The sequence below is a fragment of the Protopterus annectens genome, chromosome 14.part0, assembly GCF_019279795.1.
Source record: "Protopterus annectens isolate FY-2018-M chromosome 14.part0, PAN1.0, whole genome shotgun sequence".
NCBI lineage: Eukaryota > Metazoa > Chordata > Ceratodontiformes > Protopteridae > Protopterus > Protopterus annectens.
This window is the reverse complement of record NC_056748.1, coordinates 1,044,403,061-1,044,422,020: the sequence shown is the minus strand read 5'-3', so window position 1 is coordinate 1,044,422,020 and position 18,960 is coordinate 1,044,403,061. Positions and strand designations below refer to the sequence as shown.

The window sequence follows — 18,960 nt, the reverse complement described above, 5'->3', positions numbered from 1 at the left end:
GGGTCATACCTGCCTGGGCCACATGAGCCGAGAGCTCTTCCATGTCCCTTTTCATGTAGTCCAGGGAGGTACGTCTCAAGTCATTCACTCCAACATGGACAATGACAGAGTCATATTTGTACTTGTTGTGGAGTGACTTGAGTGCATGCATTATGTGGCGGATCCTGGCACCCGACAGGCAGCTGACTGTAATTTTCTCCATATTCAACCTGGTGAGAGGGACATCAGTGTGCCGGACTATAGTCACCTATGACTAAAGTGTTAGGTACATTGTCTTGCTTTAGGGGCTGTTGCTGGGTGGCACACTGGTGTTGTGAACTATGTGACACATTGGTTGTGATTGGTGTTTGTTTGCGTTTCAGCTTCAGAGGTCTTTGTTGCTTGGGCAGGTTACAGTTAAGGGCCTCTGCATATGTGGATTTAGTGTTGCTATATGTGGGTGTTGGTGGTGTGGGTTTAGAAGGGCTATGTGTTGCTTGAGATGTAGTGTGGGTGTTAACCTTCTCCTCTTGACTGTTTAGCACAATCTTGTGTGGAGAGAGCTTTGCTTCCATTTTGGCTATGTAAGTGCATCTCTCACAGGTTGTAGTGTTGGGTGGTAGGAGGAGAGGGTTGTCTGTGTACATGAGGCAATTGCTGCATTGCCCCAGTATGCCCAGATTCACCAGGTGGACAGGAGAAATCACCGAGCTGACCCTTGGACATGCTTGGTTTGGGGCTTTTTTTTCTTTGTAAAGGAGCTGTTTACTTAGCAAGGTACTTTGCAATTATAGGCTGTTTAGTGCCTACTATTAATTTCTCCTTGTTAACAAGGAGAGTTCAGTGTTTGTATGAGTTTAAGGCTTCCTAGTGCTTTCCAGCAGGTATTAGAGAAAGTGCTAGTCACAGGGATGCTTAAAGGTAAGATTGAAAAGAATGCACTGCAGTGTGCACTAGAGAAGTTAGATGTGAAAGTAGGTAACTTGAGTTTTACCTGTTTAAAAAGTTAAGGTTTAGTGGAGAGTTACTATTTTTAAAACAGCAAGATGGATTGAAAGGGGTGGTCACTTTTATATTTTGGTACTATGAAATACTGTAGGATGGCCAATAAATTTAAATAATTGAAGGGGTGGGATTTCAAAATGATGATTTTGTGATTACTCACATAAGCCAGTGAAAGTAGAGAGAAATGAGATATATGGTCAGATTAACATAAGAGGCGGGCAACTAGAAAGACAGTGGTATTTAACAAGACAACTTAAATGGGTGGGAGGGCGGGAAAAATTCTGCCTGACTCAGAACAGAGAGAGCTGTGGTCTCTTTTGAAGTTTAAATATGCTGTTAAAACAGAATGCAAGCAAAACACAAAGTAAAGAAAACAAACTACAGTATTCAAAATATAGAAAGGCAATACAGTAATACAAAAAATAATTTCCTTCAGAATAACTCATATACCATTTCTCCTTCCATCCACACCATGATAAAGCAATTTGAAACCACCTCCGATACACCTACCCTTACTCCCCTTCCATCTGGTCTCTTGCACACACAATATACCAACCTTCCTTCTGTCCATCATATCAGCTAGCTCTCTCCCTATACCAGTCATACTGCCAACAATCAAAGTTCCGACCCTCACTACCACAGTCCTAGCCTTTCTCCTCTCTTCCTGCCTTCGGCCATGCCTTCCGCCTCTTATCCTCCTTCAGCCAACAGTAGCCCAATTTCCGCCAGCACCCTGTTGGCTAACAGTACTGGTGGCAGTCGTCTTTAACCCGGGCCTCGACCGATCCAGTATGGAAATATTTACTGGTGTCTGCATGTTATATCTGTCACATGCATTCCTGAAATGCCTCCCTGTTTTTGATTGTGTTCACATATGCCTAGCAGTCATTTCTAGTTATGCCATATAATTTCAACCTGAGCAGTGGTGTTGGTTTCTAGTGCACCTGCAGTATTTATCTAAGTATGAGTACAGCAAATACTAACTGTATGGAATATCAAGCAGACAGATGATGCAAGTCATGCTGTCCAAGCAGAGTATATAGTGGCATTAGAAAAATAGAAAAAGATCTCACAGTAGTCATTCATGGAAGGCAATGACTTTAAAAAAGCATTACTTTGTTTATGCAGTCATTAACCTCACGACAGTTATATCAGAAGATCTAAATCAGGCAATATTTTTTAAAAGGTAGTACTTTTTATATTTATATATGTATATATATATATATATATATATATATATATATATATATATATATATATATATATATATAGTTATTCATTAATTTGTTAACCAATTGAATCCATTGGTCCAATGGACACTTTTTCAGTTATGGCCTGGGCCAATGCTGAATCACAAGTTATGTACAACAAATCCACTTAAAGATGCAAGCCTTAAATCCATCCTTACTATTAGTAAGGCTAGGAACACAGAGTACTGTACATACATAAGAAAATTATCTTTGAAAACTAAGACTAGCAGAAGAAAGATGCTAATACCAACAAGTAGCTGCAAGGTTAATCTAAAGTCACTAGGCAATATAAAACATCTTGATTGTGCAAGCAGTTCAAGCTGCCAGTTTCATTAATAAAAAGTGAATATTAGATGTGGTTGTACACACAAAACACAGACAAGTGTAGCAGTTTTAATCAAATGAGATAAGCTTTACTGGGAACAGAGAGAAGTGACAAGCTGTGCCTCATAACCTCTTTCAGGGGGAAGGTTGGATGTTGAAGCATACTACATACCTGAAACCCTGAAGGAGTCTGGAGAGCATACAGAGGCATTTGCTGCAGTTTGTAATGCAGAACCTTTGAGGTTGCATCAGTTATAGAAGTGGTTGCCATCCCTTGCAAAGACCTGCTGTTTGCCATGTCCTTGAACATCTAGGGGATGTGTACAAGGGGACATTAGGGCCTTAAGACAAAGCCACTGAATCCCACAAGATCATGGTATCACTCAAAGTGATCAACCCTCTATTCCAGGGGAATGAATGGGCTGTAGGGATCCTGTCTTGGGAAGAATAAATGGGTCAGCACAGCCCTCGAGATGGAGCCATGATAATCAGGAGGAAGCAAGAGAAAAAGTGAGAAGAAAATACAACAAACGTGATGATATTCATGGCTATACTACAGTTATATTATTTCATGTCTGACACTTTTACAAGATATTTTTACAAACATATTGTAAAGGTTCCTCTGACCTTTAAGGCATCATGGAATATGGGAACACCAGAATGATACGAGCAAGCATCTGTGAAGAAAGAGAAAGAAAAAAACATACTGTCACATGTCAGTATAAACACAGTACATATTATATTATATGGGTATGCATTGATATCTAAGGAATTAGCAGAAGTTCTAAGCACTGTTTATTATAAAAAAACTTATGGCAAAAACATCTTCTTGTCCTAATTCCTTTAAAATAATTGATGTAGTCTATGATTACTTTTTAAAACATTCATCCATTTTTATTCATATCCAAAGCAGGCTTTATTTTCCACTTGGTCAGTAAGCCGGTTAGTTTGTTAGTCTGTTACCTTAGACTTGAAAATGTAATATATAAGGCAGCAGACAAATATCTTGTTCAGTGTGACAACCCCATCAGCTGTGATATTACCACTGCTTAGTAACAGCCAGACAGCATATCTCAGGAAAGTCAAATGTAATGCTGGTGTCAATGAGATTACCAGGCAGATTATGTATTGGTAGACTGCAGATGGTTATGACAGGTTTGTTTGTGTCTTTCGGTTACCAGACTGAAATGAACTCTAGTGTTGCATTCAGTATATTAGCACAAAAAGAAAAAAAAACAGTCTTAATAAGCAAAAGGGGAGCACACTTCAAAACCTCAAGACACAGATATATAGTAAAAGTACTTATAAAATGTCTAAGTAAAATTATGTTGCCTGATCAGGCATTATCTATGAATTGAAATTATCTGATATGCAAGGAAAGATAGTAGACTGGTCAATGGCTTCATGGCATGTCATATATTAGGAACCCCCTAAGGTATAAAAAAACAGATAAACATTGTCACAGGTAAGTACCTTGAAAGAACCTCAGGCAGTGAGAGAGTACTAGGTTAATAGTGGATGACGCATCTGGTGAAAATTACTGGAAAATCATTAATGTACTCATTCAAGGCAATTTTATTTATTAATTGATTTATTTGCTGTTTGATAAATGAGTACGTGGGCTGGTTTGTTGACCTTTTTCAACCATGCCCTAGGTACATCATAAGCAGCGCATAGGTTACATCAAGCAGTGCAGAAGTAAGATACCAAATAGTTTAATAGCTTACAATGAGTCCAATGTTATAACATGAAAAAGTAATTTAATGGACAGCAAGTCATGCTAACATTTAGGAAATTTATAAGAAATATGATTCTCTATATTGACATATTATTATAAAATCTATATACAGTATGTAATAACATCTATGTACAGTATATACAATATATATATTATAATATATACAGACGAGATCAGACAGGAGTCCCCTTGGACTGTGATGTTTGCGGATGACATTGTGATCTGTAGTGAGAGTAGGGAACAGGTGGAGGAGACCCTGGAGAGATGGAAATATGCTCTAGAGGGAAGAGGAATGAAGGTCAGCAGGACTAAGACAGAATATATGTGTGTGAATGAGAGGGAGGATAGAGGAATGATGAGTATGCAAGGAGAAGAGGTAGTGAAGGTGGATGAGTTTAAATACTTGGGATCAATAGTTAAGAGTAATGGTGAGTGTGGAAGAGAGGTGAAGAAGAGAGTACAGGCAGGATGGAGTGGGTGGAGAAGAGTGTCAGGAGTGATTTGTGACACACGAGTACCTGTAAGAGTAAAAGGGAAGGTCTACAAGAGGGTAGTGAGACCAGCTATGTTATATGGGTTGGAGACAGTGGCATTGACAAAAAGGCAAGAGTTTGAGCTGGATGTGGCAGTTAAAGATGTTAAGATTTGCACTGGGTGTGACAAGGGTGGACAGGATTAGGAATAAGTATATTAGAGGGTCAGCCCAGGTTGGAAGGTTTGGAGACAAAGTCAGAGAGGCAATATTACGTTGGTTTGGACATATGCTGAGGAGGGATGCTGAGTATATTGGGGAAAAGATGCTAAGGATGAAGCTACCAGGTAACAGGAAAAGAGGAAGGCCTAAGATAAGGTTTATGGATGTGGTGAGAGAGGACATGCAGGTGGTTGGTGTGACAGAACAAGATGCAGAGAACAGGAAGAAATGGAAATAGATGATCCACTGTGGCGATCCCTAACAGGAACAGCCGAAAGATGATGATGATGACAGTATATACAATATGTCCAAAGTATGTATGTAGTTATGTAAATATGCAGATCATTGAAGATTATATAGTTGGCTTGATCATGAATGCATTTGTGAGTTCCAGGGTAAAATGAGACTTGTATGATATTTAGATTAGTAATTTTAGCTGATGCTGGTCTTTTTTTTTACTGCGACAGCCATCTTTACTGAGATCACAGGAAGAGTAGCAGGAAACCCAGGATGAGAAAATCTACAATTTCAGCCCCTATGCTTAAGAATGAAATGCGTAAGAAGGCACAGTATGTGAAGGCAAGACCTGAATGGAGTGTCTCTGCAGGAATGAAGATCTGATATGCCTCCAAATTAAATTCTTTTGCAAACTGACAGAATCAATATTGGGTGTGGTAATTTGAAGAATTGAAACAGATTATTTGAAAGATAGTCAAGCTGACAGTGATTTGTGCTCTAACTGGGAGTTATGGATTCCAAACTTATGCAGTCACTATGGAGGAACAGTGATAAGAAGCAGATGGCCATGAAAAATGGTGTTTCCAAAATTGGTTTATGAAAGGGATTACTTTAAGAATGATTGGACGAGTAGTGAAGCATTCCATAATTGTATACTAGAACAAGAGGTTTACCAGCACAATGGAATGGAACCAGAAGACATGGGCAAGTTTATTGGACACATTTGACATGCCTAGAGAGTTAGTGATACCCTTTAGTGATACCCTTGTGCTTGGAAGTCATATGTTAGTTAACAGCCTTCTGTGCTGATCCAGCAGGATTTTATTTATTTATTTATTTATTTATTTATTTATTTATTTATTGCAGTTGGTTTACCAGGATAGTCCATGGGGCCTTAAAGAACCCGTTTTCAATGGAGTCCTGGGGAGAAAAGCTCCAAAACAAAATAAACATTCAACATTAGACAGTGACAATCTAGGTACAGAGAGTATTAATACTATGTAGGCACAATGAAAGTAAAAACTAATCCAATATAGAATAGCAGTCATAACAGCTAATACATTGAGAAGTAACATGATAGTAATACAACAATTGTAGACATTAGTACAGTTTAGAGAACAAACATAGTAGCTAAAAAAATAGAATATGGTATTGAAGGATATTAAGTAGAGTTAGTTATGTGGGGTGGGAGCAAGAGCATTCCTACTGTGATGTTAGATGCAAGAAAAGAGACTTTTTGAAGGTAGAGTGGTTAGAGGTGGTGCGGATGAGTGGAGGTAGGGAGTTCCAGAGGCGTGCGAGGCTGAAGGAAAGAAGGTTTTGCCTGGGGATGAGTAGGTTTGTGCACTTCCAGTAGATTTTGATTATTTGACCTTAGAACTCTGTTAGGTAGGTGCATTTTAAAGGCAGAGGAAAGGGAGGGACAGAGGGAGGGGTTTAGAATAAGCTTATGGGCTAGAGTTAGTTGAGTGTAAGTTAATTGATTGGGAAGTTCTAGCCATTTTAGTTTATGGAGGGAGAAACAGTGGTGAGTGGAGGACTTATGGCTGGTGGCGAATCTTGCAATTTTGTTATAGCAGGAGGTAAGCTGTTTTTTTAGTGAGGACTGAAGGTTAGTAGTGGGGCGCCATAGAGAAGGGAGGGGATAAGGAAGGAAGAAGAGAGAGTGATTTTAGTGACAGATGTGAGGTAGGCATTCTGTCTATAAAGCATGCCAAGTTTTTGATGCGTTTTTTTGATGTTTATTTGCAGGTGGGAGTTAAATTTAAGTTGGTTGTCGATTTTGACCCCGAGTAGTTTGGTCTCTGACACTAATTCTAGAGGTGAGTTGTTTTGACTAGTAATTAAGAATGTATTCATGTTGGGAGGAGTGACTTTGGAAGGAGTAAATAACATTAGTTTGGTCTTGGTGGCATTGAGAGCCAGGTGATTGCTTAGCATCCATAGCTCTGTGGAAGAGAAGGCATCTTGAGTAAGTTTTTGTAGTGTAGTGATAGATGAGGCAGAACAGATGATAGTTGAGTCATCTGCATATTGGATGATGCTAGAGAATGGGATCGATTTGTGGAAGTCATTAATAAAAATATTGAAGAGAAGAGGACCCAGTATGGAGCCTTGTGGAACTCCTGTAGGGGTGCTAAGGAAGGAAGAAGTGGCTTTTTTCCATTTTACCGCTTGATTTCTATTAGATAGATAACTAGAGAACCACTTCAGAGAGGAGGAGGATAGGTAGAGTTTGGAGAGTTTAGTTAAGAGCAGGCTGTGTGAGATGGTATCGAAGGCTTTGGAAAGGTCAAGAAGTAAGGTGGAAACAATTTGTCCAGAGTCACGGGCTTTATTTACGATTTCAAGGAAGGAGGGGAGGGCAGTCATGGTGCTATGATTAGGTCTGAAACCATGCTGTGTGGGAGTTATAAGATTGTTGTCTAGGAGGTGAAGAAGGAGTTGGAGATGGATGCATTTCTCTAGGATTTTAGAAATGGGGGATAGGATGGCTATGGGATGGAAGTTAGTAATGTTATTATTGTTACCACCTTTGTGTAGAGGTATAATAAAGGCTTGTTTCCAGATTTGGGGAACTGTGCATTCTTGTAGGGGAATGGTTAATTAAGATGCTAATGGGGTAGGCAAGAGTTTCAGCAGCAATACTGAGAAAGTAAGAAGGGATATTGTCAGGAGCATTGGTACATGGTTTCAATTTCTGAAGGAGTTTCTTTATAGTAGATGTAGGTATGGGATTTAATGAGAAGAGAGTGCAGTCAGGAAGGGGGGAGTTTTGAGGTGGTGGTGAGGATAGAATTTGTGTAGAAGAGGGGGTAGAGGAGTTAGTTGGTGGGGAGTTGGGTGTAGATGTAGAGAGAGTGGGGGTGGGTAAGGCGGTATTGGATGGTAGGGAGGTGTTGGAGAATGAGGAGGTCAATTTGGAAATAGAGTCAATAAAGGAGGAATTAAATTGGGTGGCTAAATCAAGTTCTGGAGCGTTAGGGTCAGGGGTAGGAGTATCTGGTTTGCTAGGGTGGAGGAGAGTAGAGACCCCTTTCCAGAATTTTTGAGGGTTGTTTTTGTTATGGTTTTGGAGTGTAGAAAAATAGTTCTGACGATCAAAAATAATGAGTTTTTGTACTTTATTTCGGAGCATTTTATATTCATTAAGGAGTGGTGCTGTCTTATGTTTTTGGTAGCGTGCCCAGACTTTGTCTCTCTGTCTCATGGTAGCAAGGGTACTTTTGGAGAGCCAAGGGGCTGATTTAGTTTTTATTCTCTTTATCCGTAAGGGAGCTTGGGAGTCTAGTAATTTTAAGAATGTAGAGTTGAAATATGAGACTGCATTGTCTAGAGGTAGTGTTTTTAAGCAATTCCAATTAATTGCTTGTAGCGAGTTTGAAAAGGTTATTAAAAAGGATTTGAATGTAATAAGGGAGGACAAGTAGGAGGTTAAGGAAGAGATGTGATTTGGACAGCACTTCATTTGACTGGCAGAACAAGAAAGCCAATGCAACATGAATCCTACCTTACCCAGACTTGTGACAGTAGTGAAGACATAGGAGGCAGGGTCTTACTGTCATTTTTAGTGATTGCAATAATGGTTGAAAAGGAATGTCACATTTTGCTAATAAATTTTCACATTTTTGTTTCTGGAGCAAGTGCTAGTCATAAATAAGTAGGGTACTTTGTTTCTATCATCTTAGTGCAAGAGAGATGGTCTGATTGAAAATGTAGGAGAGGAGGTTAGACAAAAGATTAAGTTGGAGAAGCATTTAAGACAAGCCTTCTTTTTAGATGGTAGATGGCATTACCCACATCTGGGAAACTTGGGGCACAGTGCAGATGCTCCTAAGATTCCATATGGATACTAGCCTGGGATGAGAAGTCTGAGAAGTTACAGGATAGGTTAGAGATCATCCTAGGAGGAGAAGATTCGATAATGTCTTAGAAACTGGCATTGATGGTAAAAGTCAGAGGATGGACTGGTAATGGGCTTAAGGCAAAAAGGAAGTGTTGGTAACTGGCCTGAGAGGGAGAGAGAGAAAGAAAGAGACAGAGAAGTTGTAAGACTGGCAGAAATATAGCCTACATAGAAGAGGTAGAAGGGTGCATCAGAATGGAATTATTGCCTATATCAGTTATTGTCAGACCAGGAGTACCCAGTCTTCTTACATTAGTAGTAGAGACCATCATATTTTTAGACCTGTAATAATGGGTATTCTTAGATCAGTAGAAGAGACAATAGTAACATGAAAATCATGGAAGTCTGGCATATGGGAATTTAGTTCCTATCCATAGTAATGAAGAGGATTAAGACTCTAAGTTGTTAAATAGATGACTCCTGTAGTCAAGGGTACAGTGTTTAATTCCTTCCACCACCAATGGCATTCTGTGTGACTCTAAACAATTTTCCTGACCAGTCAGTGCTTCATCTTGCTCCCGAAAGGGTACACACGTGTCCAGTGGGCTTACTCAGCTAACATATTTCAAGGAAATATTTTCAAGATTGACAGAAGTCATGTTATCACCAAACTCTTCTTTTCTCTGATGAGGTCCATTATCAAAAACAATGGCATGTTTGGTATGTATAAATCCAGTTCAACTGGAAAGGCTCCAATGGTTTTAACTAAAGAAAACTAAAACTCTTACATTCTTCAACTACCCCAACAGAGTAGCAAGATGACCTGTGGACCTTGCTCTTCTAGCCATGAAAGAGCCAGTTCTGTTTGGGCTCTTACTTCTTCACAAAAAACAGTGGCTATTAAGTTCCTGTAAATGTTGGCAAGAGCTGTTAAGTATATCTACTTAATGGTGTATATGGCTAGGCATTTTATGGTTTCTGAGATCTGTTGTCAAGTATTGTTCCTATGTCAATTGATGGCAGATTTAATACATTTAGTGTTGAGGGAGAATGAGGTTCAGGGAACAACTTCTCCTGCCAAAGCAATGCTTTTATTACTTTTGTAAAAGTCGATGATTTGAGTCATTGACCTAGCATTCATTATTATGGAATTCAGTGAATTAGTGTTTATAAATTGCCGTGTATGCAAACCTACAAAACACAGCACTCAGTTCCATTGGCATAAATATTCCTTAATAAAAGAAAAACTTTAGAGCAAGCAAACATGTATCTAGATGTTACCATCTTATACCGGATAGGTTAGAAAATAGGTGAGAATCCAAGCTTGCTCTCCTGTGCACTACTGACTGGTCTGTTCTAAATGTCTCTTTACAGGCAATAAATACATAGCTGTTTCCATTTCCTCCATGTGTGTGTGTGTGCGTGTGTGTGTGTGTGTGTGTGTGTGTGTGTGTGTGTGTGTGTGTGTGTGTGTGTGTGTGTGTGTGTTAGTTCACCTCTAAGGGGCATGAGATTGATAGATATGATATGTTTGAATGATAGATTCTTCACAAAAGAGATATGACCTAAGTAGCAGTATCACCCAGTTTGTAGAAGTGTTCATCCATCAAAAGGATGGTTATTGCTTTGAGACTGCAACCACATTCTTAAAAGAAAAATGTAAATAGAAGCAAAACAGGCAAATGCATTTTCCCCTCATTAACTCTCTTTACCATACACACTCACACAAAAATTATGTTTTTTTAAAAGTTAATGGCATTTATTTTTAAGAAAACAGAATGGTAAGTTTATACATTCTATGACTGAGGTTCCATAGCAACCTTTCATGCCTTTAAACTGAGGCAAATAAACAAAACATAAAATAATAACGATGGAGAGAATCTGAGATCATACATAGTGCCCCAGAAAAGAGGGGAAAAAGCTGTAAATACTCAGAAAAATATAGACATGTGCTGCTAGATAATAACTTGTAGTCTGCATATTGAAAACTGGAATTTCTGAAGCATATACAACATATATGTCTGGGGTCTATGTTCAGCCATCAAATGGAACTTCTATTGAGCCCTGTCCATCGAGTGTTCATTCAGCTAACATTCATTTAATTGAAGGGAAAAGTAACTAGTTGGCCACCACTTAGCCGTCTGCCCCTTTCCCCACTGTATTGTTGTCTTGGAGTTGGTATATTTAGTTAGGGGGTGTGGGGGTGAAGCCCCACACCTGGGTGGTTTTGTAGGGGGAAACACTGGGAAGTGGTGGTCAACTAGTTACTTTCCCCATCGATGAAATGAACATTCGTTGAGAGAACGTTTGATGGATAGAGTTTAATGTTCAGCCATTCGATGGAAGTTCCATTCAATGGTCGAACATAGACCCATATATCTGCATATTAATGGGCATTTTTATAATGAAAATTGCCTTTCTCTTTCCCTTCACCGCAAAGGATTCTCTCTCTTTCTCTGTTTTAGTCACCTTCCAGCCTCCCTCCACTTCCTTTCTAACTCTATTACTTTCATTTTGCAGCAAAATGGCAACTGATATCTCCCTCACGTCTGGTAGGAAGAAGTATACTCCACTGTCAAATATCATGACATACTGTTAAAGATATGTATACATCTTTTTTCTGAAACAATAATATAAGCATCACATTATTTTAAAGGTGCAATAACATGTTAAGGGTTGGGCCCTGAGCAGTCTTTACAACAGAAGCAGGAGCTGATAGTATGTATCTTTTGGTAATGAAAAATTAGAGAATTAGACAGTATTCATTTTAGCAGAAACACAAATAAAAGCTGATGAGCAGTTGCTTATTTAAAGGAAGAACCAAGTTATTCAAATACATTCATGAAGGATTTAAATCAGACACAGATTTGAATCTTAAAAGTACATGTGATACAACCTTGAAGACACTGCTAGAAATTGTCGTCTCACTTATATTATTATATGTAGAGTTGTAATCCTCCCAAACTGCCTATTTTAATTATTTATAGCAATAGCACCTAGTCTGCCTTCATTACAACACTTGAGGAATTACGACTGTATGTCACTATTCTGTGGTAGAAAAGAACAATATCTGTAGAGTAATACTGTCAAGCTTAAAAACGTGTTTTCTCATGACAGTAACAGGAATAATGGATTAAAAACCATGGACAAATGATAGGTACTTTATGGTTATAGATGTAGTAAGCTTGTATATGAGTAACTAACATTCATTTGGTATGGAGCCTGTGTTATATTTTTTGAAAGATACTCCAAAACACAGTATATTTTAGAGTTGATTAATTTTTGTTTAGAAAATAATATTTTTTAATTCAGTGGGGAATTGTATAGGCAACTGAAGGGAACAGCCGTGGGTGCAGCGTTTGCACCCATATATGCCAATTTATTTATTGGATTATATGAGAATTTATATATTTATAATAATAATTTCTTTAGAAACCATGTAGTAAGTTATTATAGAGTCATAGATGATCTGATGTTTATATGTAAAGGGGAACAAGAAAAAGCGGATGGGTTCATTTCTGGTTTACATAGGAACAGATTTGTTATCTGTTTCGATAGTTTACAAGTGGGGAAAAAAGTTAATTTTTTTGGATATAACTTTACAAGGTAGTAGAAATGGTGTTATACAAACCAGAATACAAAGAAGGTTTGAGCAATATGACCGTATATTATTTGGCGAAAGTTGTCACCCTCCCCATACATTCAAACGTATTCCCTGTGGAGAATTTTTAAGAATAAAAAGGTTGTGTAATAACAAAAAAGAATGTCAGTATGAACTAGAAAAAGCTATACAAATGTGAGGTTATCATAGGAAGGCAGTAGAAGATGGTATTAAAAAATTAGAAGGGAGATCTGTAGATTTAGATAGATGTGAAAGAAAGAAAGAAAGATGGAGTTAATAGCAAGAGAGAAGGATTACAGAAGGTATTTTTTGTTACTAAATAGACGTTGTTTTCAGAGAAGTTAAATAGTATAATAAGATATTTTTGGGAGATTTTGGATAGCTGTAAAAACAGATTTAATATTTAAAAATCATCCTCAAATTCCTTACATAAGGGGTAGAAGCATTAAGGATTTTGTGGTACATGGGAGGTTTTGTTTAGAAATGGTGTTATACAAACCAGAATACATAGAAAGTTTGAGCAATGTGATCATATATTGTTTGCCAAAAGCTGTCAAGCTCCCCCATACATTAAAATCTATTCCCTATGGAGAATTTTTAAGAATAAAAATGTTGTGTAATAACAAAGAAGAATGCCAGTATGAACTAGAAAAAGCCATACAAATCTTTTTAAGCAGAGGTTATGATGGGAAGGCAATAGAAGATGGTATTAAAAAATTAAAAGGGAAATCTGTAGATTTAGATAGATGTGAAAGAAAGAAAGATGAAGTTAATAAGAGAGAAGGATTACAGAAGGTATTTTTATGTTACTAAATATACGTTGTTTTCAGAGAAGTTAAATAGTATAATATATTTGGGGGAGATTTTGGGTAAATGTAAAAACTTAGATTTCATATTTAAAAATCAACCTCAAATTTCTTACACAAGGGGTAGAAGCATTAAGGATTTTGTGGTACATGGGAGGTTTTGTTTACCTAGCACAGAAAGGAATAATGAGTTAGTGTTGAAGGGTACCTTCTCATGTGGAAAATGTAAAAGCTGTAGATATATAGTAAATTGTTTTGAAAAAATAAATGGTAGAAGGTTTCATATAAATGGGACCTATGGGTGTCAGAGTGAAAGGGTGATATACAGACTAAAATATCCATGTAACAAATTTGGGTCTATATTATATTGTCAAAAGCCGACAATATTGAATCTGATATTGTCGACACGACAATAGTGAATGTTCAGAATATCAAATGTGTAAACAGAAATTTCCATAAGGGGAGATTTCCGTTTACTTCAGTGTAGTGCTATCTCGGAGTTGGTATATTTAAGTAGCGGGGGGTGTGGGGGGTGTAGGGGGGGCTTGCCCCCCTGCCTACACCCTTTATAGGTTCATAGGTTCATACTAGGCTATCTGCCCTAGGGCATTTATAAGCCTAGCCAGAGTGTGTTTGGCTTTTGCCACCCATTTTAAATGAATTTTGCTATGCCCTTTTTCGAGGTTAGTATACTGTGCCTCTGTCTAACAGTGACACAGAAGTGATACCCGGGGTAAACCTACGATCTCCCATCCACTCATCAAGATTCCTCTTGAAGAAAGTCAATGAGGGACTCTGCCTAACCTGGACTGGGATTTTATTCCAGAGTGAAGGGAGCCTCTGGATTATGAATCTGCCCCTCCAGCATGACCTATTTATTTCAGTGTTGAGGTTCAAGTCTCTCGAGCGCATAGCTCGATGGGATTTGGATTTTCTGAGGTGCAGCATGTCCATTAATTTCGGGTTGGACATGGCCCTATATGTCAGGCACAGATCACCTCTGAGCAGGCGGTATGCCACTGAGTAGAGCTGGAGTTTCTTTAACCGGGCAGCATATGGCATCTGTTTGAGCCCTTTGATCCTCTTGGTGAGGTACTTTTGGGGTCTTTCCAGTTTCTGCAGGTGTCTGGTAAGGTACATCCCAAAAGGGGCATTGTACTCAATTATGGGCCTGATGAGGGATGAGTAAAGAGGCACGATGACCTCCCCTGATCTAGATGTGAATCCCTTCATGATTAGGTGGGCTATATAAAATGTTTTTCTAACCACTTTGGCCACGTGGTTTTCAAATGAGAGATTGCTATCAACTTGGGTCCCCAGGTCCCTAATTACTTCTTCCGTACTTAATGGATTATCACCTATGTGGTAATTTGTGGGCACTTTGTTTTTGCCAAAGGGGATGTCTATACACTTTTTGGCATTTAGCTTGAGGCCATGGCTCTGGCACCAGTTGTCTGTTTCTATGAGGCCCTTTTGTAGGATGCTTGTGTCGGCTGGAGAGTCGATTATGGTGCCTAGTTTGCAGTCATCTGCGAACTTAGTCAGCCACAGTCCTTCCGTGTTGGCATGTACCTCCGAGAAATATATACCGAACAAGAGAGGTCCCAGGACTGAGCCTTGTGGGACGTCACTTGTAACTGGTTTGGAGTCTGACATGGCTCCAGCAATTCTAACCATGTGGGTTCTGTCCTTGAGCCAGTTTGCAACCCATCTAGTGACATAGGGATTTATATTTAAGCTGGTGAGCTTATCTATAATGCCCGAGTGGGGTATTGTATCAAAGGCTTTTGCGAGGTCCAGGTAGGCTGTGTGGACCACCTTCCCTCCAATGGCCTTGGTGACTGTTTCAAAGAAATCGACCAGGTTTAAGAGGCAGGATCTGCCCTTAACAAAGCCGAACTGGGTAGGATCCAGTGTCTGTAGGTCCCCAATATCTTTATTTATGAGGTCCATGATGATCCTTTCCATAGCTTTGCAGACCAATCTAGTCAGGCTTATGGGGCGATAGTTTCCAGGATCCGTTGAGGCACCACCTTTATGGAGAGGGACCACTGTTGCTGTACTCTACTCTTTGGGTACATATCCTGTAGTAAGGCTTAGATTGAACAGTAGTTTTATGTTTGGGTTTAGCTCTTCTTGGAGTTCATGTAGGACACAGCCCGAGACACCGTCTGGTCCCATTGATGCTGTGTTTTTTGCTTTGGAGAGAGTGGCTCTTACCTGAGCATCTGAGATGTCAGGGGGGCAGCACTCTGCTGGGATAGATATTTGCCCTTTTGGTGGGGGGGGGGTTTTGCGCTGAACCTGTCAGCTAGGATGTTGGCAATGTCTGTGGGCTTGGTGTATTTTTTGTCATTTTGGACTAATTCTGAGCATATCTGGGAATTCCCACCCAGGTTCCTAACATAACTAAAGAAAGCCGTGTGATTATCCTTAGTGTCCTGTGCAATTTTTCTCTCGAAGCTGGCCTTAGACGATTTTATGAGTGCCCTTAGTTTTTTGCTAATACTGATCAGAGATGCCTTCCCTTTTTGGGATTTTGCTCTATCATGTAGTAGCTTCCTCCTTCTATTGTATAGTTTGTTTATGGCTGGGGTCCACCAGACAGGACGCCTGCCTTTGGAGGATTGGATCTTGGTTTTATTTGGGATTGCATGATCCATGCATTCCTGAAAGTGTTCATAGAATGCGTTTATAAAGGATTCTGCGGTCTGGGCCATATTTTCCACAGGCCTGGGAGCTTTGAAGGATTCCACCTCAGTTTTGAGGAGTGTGAAATTTGCTTTAGAGAAGTTTTTCACTGTGGTTTTCTGGGCAGGGGGTGGGGTCGGATGTGAATATCCAGTGAGATTAGTTTATGGTCTGATCTTACCAGTGAGGGATACACTTCTGGTCTGGAGCATAGAGCCCCCATGTTGGTGATGATCAGGTCCAGTATGTTTTCCCCTCTTGTGGGAGTGGTAACAAGTTGTTCCATAGCATTTGAGTTTATAAATCCTAGGAACCTTTGGGCTAGGATGTTGGAGCTAGAGTAATGCTCCCAGTCTATGTTTGGGTAGTTGAAGTCGCCCAATATAATGGTGTTTGGAGAGACCTTCATGTTTTCCAGTGTTCTCAGGAAGGCCGAGTGGGGTTCCTGGGTTTGGGAGGGTGGTCTGTAGCAGGCTATAAACTGGAAGGCAGTTTTACCCACTGTTAGTTGCACATGGATAGTCTATGATGCTTCGTGCTGTGCCACCAACCTGGAGGTGTGGGTATCTTTGACGAATATTGATACTCCCCCTCCTTTTGTGGTTCGGTCCAAGTTTTGGGGGCAAAAAGGATGGTATGAGGTATAACCTGGTAGTGCTGGGGTGCTCTCGGGAGCCTTGAACCAGCTTTCTGTTACTGCACAGATATCGATGTTCTCCATGCTAAGGAGAGTTTCGAGTGCGTGCACCTTGAGGTTTAGACTTCTGGCATTGAGTAGCATTACTCTTAGTTTCTTATACCTTGTGAAACCTATGGAGATGGGTTTGTCTTTTGAGCCTTGCCTAAAAAAGGCACTATGGGGGTGGCAATAGCCTTTGCCAATATCCGAAAGCCCAGGGGTGACAGGTGCAAGCCGTCCCTAGCGAAGCATCGTGGCTTGTCGAGCATGTCATCCCAGGCTGACAGGCATTGGATCCCCTTTGAATGACACCAATACTTAAGCCAATTGTTGAAATTGATCATCTTGTCTTCATATTGTGGCATCATTCTTGGTGAGGGTAAGATGCTACTCAAGGTCAGGGATATACTGGCCTGGGCTACATGCTCAGAGAGCTCCTCTATGTCTCTTTTCATGTAGTCCAGGGAGGTACGTCTCAGGTCATTCACACCAGCATGGACAATGACTGAGTCATATTTGTACTTGCCTTGGAGTGACCTGAGTGCTTGTGTTATGTGGCGGATCCTAGCGCCTGACAGGCAGCTCACCGTGACCTTCTCCTTCTTCAGCTTGGTGAGCGGGACGTCAGTGTGCCTGACGATAGAGTCACCTATTACAAGTGTATCAGGTGTGTTGTTTAGCCTTAAAGGCTGTGACTGTTCGGCACACTGGCTTTGTGAGCTATGTGTTGCACGTGTTTTGTTTTGGGGTAGCGGTTGCTTGGGTGTCTGCTTTGGAGGTGTGTTTATGTGTTTGGTTTGCTGTCGTGGTAGGTCTATGTGAGACTGGAATTGTAATGAGTGTGGTTTCCTTCTCCTCCTGACTGGTTATGCCAGTACTGAGTTGAGAGAGCTTAGCCTCCAGTTTGGCTATATGGTTGCATCTCTCACATGTGTTGGAATTTGTTGGGAGGAGGAGAGGGTTGTCTGTGTACATGAGGCAGTTGTAACATTGCCTCAAGATTCCCAGATTCACCAGCTGGACCAGAGAGGAGATTGACAACTGACCTTTGGACATGCTAGAATAGTATTGGGAATTCCTTTATAATTGAAAAAAAGGGCCAATGGGGAACAAGGTACTCAAGGGGAGTTTGTGAGGGTGTAGTGCTTTTAATTTTTTAGTGCTGACTTATATCATTGCTTTAGTGAGCAAGTGCCAGGCTTTAGAGTAGGAATAGGGTGTTTATTATGAGAACTAGATCAGTTCTAAGAGAAAAAGTGAAGAGCAGACTTTGTGGAGCCGAGAGTGGTTTAAACCCAATTAAGCGGAGCTGCCCGATGCTGCGCTATGCGCAAAATCGCACAAGCCGTGCCAAAGCGGGTTTTATACAGGGGGGCTTGAAAGAGCTAGAAATTGGCCCAAAACGGCCAATAGACTACCAGATTCTTGTGCTGGGAACACTCCTCCAGGGATAGATAGGCTGCTCTAAGCTCCCCAAGCTCTAAGCTTTTTTGCAACAAACAGCAGGAAAATGCAATAAATATGTAACACAGACTAGCGCACTTGAGTGTGTAGCCTCAACAGGTAAATGCAACAAACAGGACAAACTTTAAAAGTGCAGGTGCAAAAACAACTTTAAACAGTTTAAAACAGTTCAAGAAGCAGAAATACTTGCAGTTTAGCTAGATCAGACAGTTGCCCAGGTAGTAGCAGGAAAAAAAACACTTTTATCAGGTTAGCAGTCGCTCTTTTAGCCTCTCTGCTGCTAGCACCACTCTGCAGGACCACGAGGAGCTTGGCTGAGTAGTAACAAGCACAAAAAACGCGCCAAAGCAGGTTTTATACAGGGGGGACTTGAAAGAGCTAGAAATTGGCCCAAAACGGCCAATAGACTACCAGATTCTTGTGCTGGGAACACTCCTCCAGGGATAGATAGGCTGCTCTAAGCTCCCCACTGCCACTGGTGAACAAAGAAGCCTCCCTTTATCCAAGAAAGGAAATGGGCAACACAGGAACTTTCCAAAGGTCCAGAATACAGCAAAGCCTGTATTTGGACTACTCTAGGTCAGGAAAGATGGGAAACAAGGATAATTTTTTTTTTCTTTTTTG

At 40.1% G+C, this 18,960-nt stretch overlaps 1 protein-coding gene across 1 annotated transcript in view; it reads right to left on the bottom strand.

The window, feature by feature from the left end:
• LOC122789417 (cysteine and histidine-rich domain-containing protein 1-like) overlaps positions 1–18,960 on the bottom strand; it is a 338,356-nt gene that overhangs the window by 297,643 nt on the left and 21,753 nt on the right. The window contains exon 2 of the mRNA XM_044056856.1: positions 3,186–3,235. Coding sequence (XP_043912791.1) covers positions 3,186–3,235 — 50 coding nt within the window. The remainder of the gene's footprint in view (positions 1–3,185; positions 3,236–18,960) is intronic.